The 9070-nt window shown below is 43.1% G+C and overlaps 1 protein-coding gene across 1 annotated transcript; it reads left to right on the top strand.

Annotated features, from left to right (window-relative positions):
• The first annotated feature begins 3854 nt into the window (after positions 1-3854).
• Positions 3855-5493, top strand: LOC112453489. Its single transcript, XM_025014273.1, has 2 exons — positions 3855-4080; positions 4484-5493. The coding sequence occupies exons 1-2, from the start codon at positions 3855-3857 to the stop codon at positions 5491-5493; spliced, it is 1236 nt and encodes a 411-aa protein (XP_024870041.1).
• The last annotated feature ends 3577 nt before the right edge of the window (positions 5494-9070 follow it).

Genomic DNA, 9070 nt, shown 5'->3' with positions numbered 1-9070 from the left:
TTTCTATTGGTCAATCCTGCTAACTTTAACCGTCGGTTAAGCTAACTGTGGTTGGTGAAATTGGCCCTAAGTCTATCGACCTAATTTCGAAATACGCGCGCGATATCGAAACTGGCGATACCTGCGCCGCCAGCGTCGAAAAAGTGAAAGTAACGTTTCTGATTATGACGTCATCATATAACGTCGGCGTTAGAAGTAGAAGAAGAAGAAGTATCTTAATAAAAAATTTTCACATTTGAACTTTGCGTCGCAATATCTCCGCTCGTAGGGCATGGAGCGGAATATTATAAGAGAAACCCCCCCCCCCCTAATTGGACCCCAAGCTATCGATCAAGCCTACTTAGAACTTGATCCGTTCACTCGTTATCGAGATCTCAACATCTCGGGTACTTGCAACCCGTCGCGTCGCGTAAAAGAGTCACGGTCGGTCTCGCTCCGCGTGTACTTGGCGCGAGACACTACCGTGTCTCTTGATGCAGCAATTGCCATTTTGCAAAAGTTAATGAGAATATCACGCATACATTCGAATTTACCATATCGCTGTTAAACTTTATGTTAATTACTTTTACTTTTAATTACTAATTATAATTAAATATTTCAGAAAACTATAGAGAGTTGCACACTTGTAGTGGGAAATATTCACATTGTGTATGCATGTTAATATTATATCATAAAAAATAGCAGAGATACTTGCCTATTTGCTTTTTTCCAATTACCAGAGCTGTTATATTTCCAGTTGGTACAACAGGTTCGACGTAAAAAACACCCCTCTTGCGCCAAAAGTTGAATATCACAAATTTATAATAAATATACACAATGCTCAGAGCACCTATAAGAGCCCCGATTAGTTCCACGAGTACCATCGCAATCTATAACTGAAATATATAACGATAAACAATTATCTTGTAAAACGTTCACATGAACTAGTTTATGTGCGTTTCCCAATTCATAGTGCGTATAAGATTCATGAAAGGCAAATTCGTCGCTTATCAATCCGGATGTACTGAAGCGATTTTTTAATCGCTCCGATTTGATAAACAAAATCAAAATGGCGCGAATCTTTACGAATCAGTTGTATCGTGTGGATATTATGTATAGCTGATAGCACTATACTGCGCATTGAGATTCATGTTTATTTCTATATATACTAGGAAATTGATTACGTTAGTTACTATAATGCACTCTCTATTATTGTAATATAGAGTCCATTATAGTAATTAACTTACTCGGCCTTTTGTAATACATTCTGTGAGTGAGTAGATAATTATGTTTTTGCGTTTGTAGAACATATAATAGAATATTCGTTTAAGTATAAAATCCCAAGAACAAGCATCACTATAAGTAGAAATAAATTATTGCCGAATTACTATGAATCACATGAATAAATTGTATATCGCAAATTACAAATCACGAATTGCAAACATTATGAAAGATCCACATCAGCAATTGGATTTTTTATGAATGGCGAACTGTGAACCATAAATCACAAGTCTATGCAAGTAGTCTGACTATTAATACTTGCGCCCATTCGGGATGCGCAATTATTAATAAGTAACATCGAAAAAAAAACGAACTCTACGATAAACTGAAGGAAACAAGATAGTATATAAGAATGATATAATAGGAAAGACATTAAGGGGATCCTATATAATGAAGGCCGAACTTTCTCGATGTCGATAATGTCAACACTTTTAAGTCTGTTCTAATTCGTTTCAAGAGACACGGTAGTGTCTCGTGCCAAGTATACGCGGAGCGAGACCGACCGTGACTCTTTTACGCGATGCATCGGGTTGCGAGTACTCGAGATGTTGAGATCTCGATAACGAGTGAACGGATTAAGTTCTAAGTAGGCTTGATCGATAGCTTGGGGTTGACTTGGGGGGGGGGGTTGTTTTTATTTTTCCGCTACGTGCCCTACGAGCGGAGATATTGCGACGCAAAGTCCAAATATGAAAATTTTATTATTAAGATACGTCGAACGTCGACCGCTCTAGCTCAATATAACGTATATATAACAGATGTAACAGAGAAATGTAACTTTCACTTTTTCAACACCAGGGCGGTGCTAGTATCGCCAGTTTCGATATGCACATATGTTATATATACGTATGTGTACTGCGCGAGTGCTGATAGGTGCGTTCAACGCGCTGTCACTAACCTATCTTGAGAGACACGGCAGTACGGGAGTTCCGCTCGAACCGCCATGCGAGTCGGACGTGCCTTGCTTTCGCTCCTCCCTCATAGATATATATCTGCTAGTGTGTGGTACCTACATTATCACGTTGGACCTTTTCGTTGTCCTCGTTTGCTCGGAAGGGTTTTATTCTTGATCTTGCTGTTCCCCCTTCGGAGGAGGAGCGTTTATTAGTTTTCTTTTAAGGATGGATATCCTGGACTCGAATAAATCGCAGACTCTGAGCGCCGACACCCGTGCACAACGTGACGATACACAGTGCAATAAAAGACTCAGGACGAGTGTCTCGGAGGAGGAATTTGACGAATTCACGAAGGATATTTCAAATAACGAACAACCGGATTTTAGCCGCGTTGAGATTGAAAATTGACGCAAACAACAGAGGGACAAGAAGTTTCTTAAGAGACGTCACGTGCCAGCCGACCCTGGGGACGAGATGGACGTGGAAATTATTAAGGATAAGGATTCAGACATGGGGGACCGCGAGCTTTTAATAAAAAAAGCGGCCCCGCTAGCGAATAGTTTAGTTTTAGATAGTATATAATAAAACGCAGAACGACTGCACGATCGGTTTGAGTGATCACGTGATCACGAGTGACGAGCCGCGTAAAACCGCCGTGGGATTGTTGTCGCCGGCGATTGAAAAGGAGATATATATTGTGTGTGATCACGTGCTGAGGAGATGTAATATGGTAATCCAGAAATTCAACGATATACGAGATTTGACGACGCACACTCAGGTAAAGCCAAAATTACTATTAAGCTCGCGCCAGAGCATTCTACAACAAGAAAGGGCATGAATGAAATAAAACTTTGGATGCTCCTGTCAGAATTGCAAATCTGCCCGTCCTCGTTGGAAATGCTCAATCATTTCACTGCGGAGGTTGAATTTGAAAAAGCAACAGAGGCTAATCGTACGCTCGTTTCCATTGATAGTATGCATGTTCCTAAGATAAAGGCTTACGTAGAACAACGATTTATTGTCTGTAAGGGAGTCGTTTCAGACTGGCCAGCCGGGATTCCGGAGCACTGGGACGCGGTGCAGGACAAGTCGGACGTATTGAAAGGATGTACCGCAGAAAGTTGAATCCGACTGCACAAAAGTCGTCCCTCGTGGCTACGAGTATAATATTGTCATAACCTTCAAGTTGAAAAAAATCAAGGACTTAAAAATTTTCCGCAATGAAGTCCATTTATTCCTCAAATCAGGCAATGTTTCAATTGCTTTAAGTTTGGCCATACTAAAATTGCATGCAAGAGCGAAACACGTTGCATTGTTTGCGGTAAGCGCATGGCCAGTGTGATAAACCGTTGTGTTGCTTCAACTGTGGTGGACAGCATAAGACCACGTTCCGCGGCTGCTTGGTGCGTGAGAAAAGTGAGAAAAATAAAAATATTAATGTCATTATGGCGTTTAATAATGTCTCTTTCTATAGTGCGAGACGGATGGCGGAGGGGGAAATTCCAATCCCTGCTAAGCCCATGGTCAGCAGAGTTGATCCCGCTAGTTGGCCTGCTCTCCCGCCCCAGAAATCTGTGCCTTCTGATGTACCGAGCACTCGAGAAGGATCAGTGCGAGGCCCTCGCCTGAATAGTGAGCGAAGTGGTTTCCCCAGACTAAGAACGAAGGAAAGGACAGAGACTGCCTGAGACAGGCGGAATGGGAAACTATTACGGCCAATTCAATAATCGTGAGGAGGAAATAGTGGTGGATAGGAGGGGATTGGCCCTGGCCGCGGCTTGTGGCACTTCTTGGTCTCAGGTGGTGCAGCGCGGAACGGAGAGGGATAACGAATGCCGGGAGCACGGCACGGTGGAGGAAATGATCGAGAGTATTATGTTGTTGATGTTGATGAAGAGATTTCCCTTGGCGAGGGATGGCCTGAGTGAGGCACTTATGAATGAGGGGCGACATCGCGCCCCTCCCCCCAAGCGGCGGTACGTTTGAAGGAGTAAGGAAGGAATTAAGAGTATTGAACAGTGTCAGACATGGAGGACAGAGCGCGTACGGTATGGGGAGAGATTCCCTCTCCTCTACTTTATAATTCAAGCTTCTGTTGTGGAATTGTCGAGGATATCAAAACAGCAGGGAGGAATTGTCCAGGCATGTTACGGAATATGACATCGTGGTGTTAACCGAGACCAGATGTAAAAGCCCGCGACGGGTCTCTTTCTCCAAATTAAAATCTGTGAGTAGCGTTAACAGATTGGGTAGCGGTGGCGTCTCTATATCCTTACGCAATTTTGTGGATTTTATTGAGGTACCAATACAAGGTATTCTGCCTGTAGGATATGACGTAGTTTGCGTCAAAACGAATAATCTTTCTTGTAATGTCAATATTGTCGCCATGTATAGGCACCCTTGTGAACCGATGGCTAGAAACAACTTTGGGCCTGTATTCAATGCTGTTGGCGGTAATGGCCTCGACACGATTATCCTGGGCGATTTCAATGTCCACAGTGGCACATGGAATTGCCCTACCACAGATGTTGAAGGAGATCTGTTCTATGAGATTATGGATAGTGAAGGATTGATCTGTGTTAACGTGGACACCTGCTCTCGTGGCGGCGTCAGAGGACAGCGAGATACCAATATAGATCTGCTATTCGGCATGACAAATATAGTTGGGGACGTATCCTATTTTCGGATTTCGGATGCTTGGGGCAGTGATCACCATCCGATCTCCTTCTCCTTCGATAATTCCCCCTTGATTTATGGGAAGACCACGAACTGTCTATCTACTAAGAAGACCGATTGGAGCCGATTTCGGAAGATAGTAGATTCTGAAATGAGAGAAAGTATTCCCCTCCGGCGGAGTTTTTTGGAGAGGGATCTCGAGACCTGCTACTCTTCTTTCATCGAGGTCATCAAGAGCGCTGTGGCCGATGCTTCGGGCAGAAGGTCTACGACTCCGCCTACGAGGGTTCCCTCGATCAAGAAGAAACCTTCACATAAATGGTGGGATGCAGAATGCGACAAGGTCATTCGTAATAGAAAGGAGACCTTAAAGGCCTTCAAGAATACCAAGAGTCTACATGACTGGTTTGGCTATAAGAAAACGACGGGTTGGGCTAGACAGACCATTAAACGTAAAAAGAAGGCCGGTTTCGAGGAATTCTGTAGGGGGATTGACAGGTTTACGAGTCTCTCGTATGTCTGGAAGATTATGCGCATTTTTAAAAACGCCAGGAAAAATCTCGAGTGGAATGCCTGGCCCACTAAGAATAGAGAGGAGGTGGTCAAATCAACTATTGAGAGTTTGAGCCCCGCCCTCCGTTGGTGTCGAGCCTGTGTTTGACTTTGAGAAATGCCACTTTGACGTCGAACTTTGATGCACCGTTCTCTCGCGTGGAAATGGTCAGAGCGCTTGAGATGATCCGTAAAGACTCATCCCCTGGTTTGGACGGCATCGAATATAAGACCATTAAGGCTCTTCCAGAAATTGCTAAGGACTTCCTGTTGGACAGCTTCAATAAGGTGTGGTCTACTGGCTCTCTCCCCAGCGACTGGCTCAACTATCAGGAGATTTTTATTGATAAGGTGGGCTGCGAAAAGGTCAGGCCCATTTCATTGTCTTCCTGCGTTGGCAAAGTGATGGAGAGGATGATCAATGAAAGGTTAGTTTGGTGGGCGGAAAAGGACGAGAAGTTTAGTCCGTCGCAGAACGGCTTTTGCAGGGGCAGGTCGTGTGCTGATAACCTGGTGAGGATCGTTGCGGATATCATGGCCGCGATGTGTGTCGGGGAATACACCCTGGCCGCGTTCCTTGACGTCTCCTCCGCGTATGACTGCGTGGATTATGGGATAATGCTGGGGAAATTGATAGCACTCACCGCCATAGTCAGATTCATTAGCAATTGGCTATACCGTAGAAGGGTGCGATTCATAGTTAACGCCCGAGATTCTGTGGATCGCTTTGTCTATAGGGGGCTCCCGCAAGGTGCTGTCCTGAGTCCGGTATTATATTCATTATACACGCAGGGTGTCTGTGCGGACCTGCCGGAGGTTGTTGAGGCGGTCGAGTTTGCGGACGACGTCGGGATTTACGTCCGTGGACCCAACCATGGAAGTAATCGACTTTTGCTCCGGCGTGCGATTGACATTATTGCTGACCGACTTCGCAGGATGGGACTTGATCTGGAGCCGAGAAAAACGGTGCTGGTGGAGTCTTCCAAGAGCGGATACATCGACGAACAGATGAGTATACACGCAATGGATGCGACGTCCCCAACTGTGGGGGTGCAAAGTTCCTGGGAATCTGGCTTGACAATAAATTAAACTTCGACCGTCAGATACAGGAACTGAGAGGCAAGGTGAACCGCCCAAATTCTATTATTAGATATCTCTGTGGAGTTTCCAGAGACATGGAAGTAAATACTTCGTTGATGCTCTATAAAAGTCTTGTAAGGTCTATCATTGATTACGGGAGCTTCGTATTTTTCCTCAAAGAAGCCTCTTTACAGCTAAAATTGGAGAGGGCTCAATTCCTAGGCATTCGTACAGCCCTTGGCTACAGGAATTCCACCCCCAACAATGTGATTGTGGCAGAGGTAAAAATGACACATTTGAGGGACCGGGCCATGCTGTTGGGCATTAACTTTGCTAACAAGGCAATTGCTCATAACCATAATGGATTGTGCGACAAGATGCGCGACCTCCTGGAAGAAGAGAATTTTAAACGATTCAGACAGCCTGCGTATAGACCTTCTCTGTTATCGGAGATATGGCGAAAAGTAAACCGCACTAGGCATCTCATTGGTCCTGCCGAGAAGTTTCCAATTTTCAGCGTCTCTTATAACGCCCACACGTGTAAACCTATTGTTGACATGGATATCGGAGCTGTGAGAAAGCGAGAGAGATTCTCCGACCTAACTCTTATTCAAAAAATTGTTGATAAATATTATTTGAGCTCGGATCCAGATATTTTCTTTACGGACGGATCATATAATAAGTCTGCACGCTCTACAGGAGCAAGTATTGTTATCTGCGATTACGACGAGGTTTTCAAGATGAGTCTACCCGTCCTCTGTTCTTCTTACACTGCGGAGACTTTTGCACTGTGCTCAGCTCTGCGCTTGCTATGGACCCGCAAATACGTGGGTAAAAACGAGATAATTATCCTGTCTGATTGCCAAGCTGTTCTTAAGTCTATTAGAAATAACCATTTAAATGTCCACAAGAATAAGTATGTGATTGAAGCGAGAATATTGATTTATAAGCTGGAAAAACTTTGTGATAAGAAGATCGTACTCGCGTGGATTCCCGCTCACGCGGAAATTCTGGATAACGAGATCGCTGATGGGTTGGCTAAGGAGGCGGTGGAGGAGGAGCCTGACCCCTCCATCACGGTTCCGGTGGGGGATTTACTGGCGCGAGCAAGGAGAGATGCATGGGAGTCTACGCAGATATCGATTGTACGTGACGCTCAACACAAGAGAACTTTCTATTTTGACACGTTCTATGACCGTGATTCGGTCGTGCCGTGGTTTCGGAAGGTCAAAGCAATACTTTATCACGTTCATCAATCGTATAAGAGCTAACCATTATAACCTGGGAGCTTCTCTCAAGAGAAAGAACTACATTGATAATGAGAGATGTGAATGCGGCTGTGAATACGAGGATATCCACCATGTTATTCTGAGATGTAACAAATATGACGAACAAAGAGCTGTTCTGGACGCTGAACTAAGAGAGGTTAATTTCACGGAGGAAATAGACATTTACCGACTCATTCAAAGGAGAAACTGGGATGTGTTATATATTATTTTTAAATATATCAAGGCAACGGGTAGAGTTATTTGACGTTGAAGTTTGTAACGTTGTATTTTGAGTGCTCGGTTAAGTGTTTCAGTTGTAACAAATGTACTTCATTAGGCTTAGACTTTTTGTGCCAACAGTGCTGAAGGCACCTAACCGTCCTCACCCGAGGACACCAAGGAAACCCCCCCCCCCGCACTACTTTACTGTTTCCTTCTTTGGACCAACGGTTTAACGTTTCTTCCGAAAAACGGAGCCCCGTTTTCTCCGCATCTTGCACGGAGGGGCGCGGTTTTTTCGGAAAAAACTTTTCCATGATTCATGGCTCTAGTGGACTCGAACCTAATTCCTCAGATTACGAGTCTGGCGCTCTATTACTAGACCACACCGCCGCCCTGTGCAAGTTTCTACTTGAACACTTAAAAACTATGAAGAAGCAATGTGCAAGTTTCTACTTGCACACTTTTTTTATTGTGATAATATTTATTGCGACTAATATTTGTTATACTATTACAATAGTTTTTTATTTCAACTTTAAAATAATTTTTTAAATATATAAAAATTGCTTTTATTAATAAAATTAGAAAATAATAAATTTTCTTAATTGGCTTAATTGTCTGGATTTTCTCAATATTCGGGATATTGGTCTATTTTTAAATTTATTACATTCTTTAGTCTTTTCTACCCCTATTTCATATATAATTTTTAAAATTTAGTTGATTAGACCAAACTTCATAAGGCTTCTATGTATGTACGGATTCTCCAAAATTTCAAACGTCTGTAACTCAAGAACTGATCAACCAAATCTTAAAATTACATATAAAATAGGGGAAAAAAAACTGAAGAATATAATAGAATTAAAAATAGACCGATATCTCAAATATTGAGAAAGCTACAGGGTAAAACACATTTTTCTGAAAAATAAAAACCCCCCTAAAATCCATACCGGTCGACAGTAATTTTTAATAAAATTAGAGGAAAACATACTTTCTATGATACTCTATTTGTGTGTAAAATTTCAACCCGGTATCTAAAAAATTGTAGAAGTAGATGCGTGTACAAAAAATCCGTACACACACACACACACACACACACACACACACACACACACACACACA

The sequence above is a fragment of the Temnothorax curvispinosus genome, unplaced genomic scaffold (genome assembly GCF_003070985.1).
Source record: "Temnothorax curvispinosus isolate PA1 unplaced genomic scaffold, ASM307098v1 QBEX01004407.1, whole genome shotgun sequence".
NCBI lineage: Eukaryota > Metazoa > Arthropoda > Insecta > Hymenoptera > Formicidae > Temnothorax > Temnothorax curvispinosus.
Note: the sequence above shows the minus strand (reverse complement) of the source record. Positions and strands in the feature narration are given on the sequence as shown.

What these genes read in the sequence shown, in the direction of transcription:
- LOC112453489 (XM_025014273.1), top strand. Translation starts at nt 3,855, where the DNA reads ATGGGAAACTATTACGGCCAATTCAATAATCGTGAGGAGGAAATAGTG. An exon ending in CTTGGCGAGGGATGGCCTGA is followed by an intron (nt 4,081 to 4,483) that starts GTGAGGCACTTA and finishes TTCTGCCTGTAG; the next exon opens with GATATGACGTAGTTTGCGTC.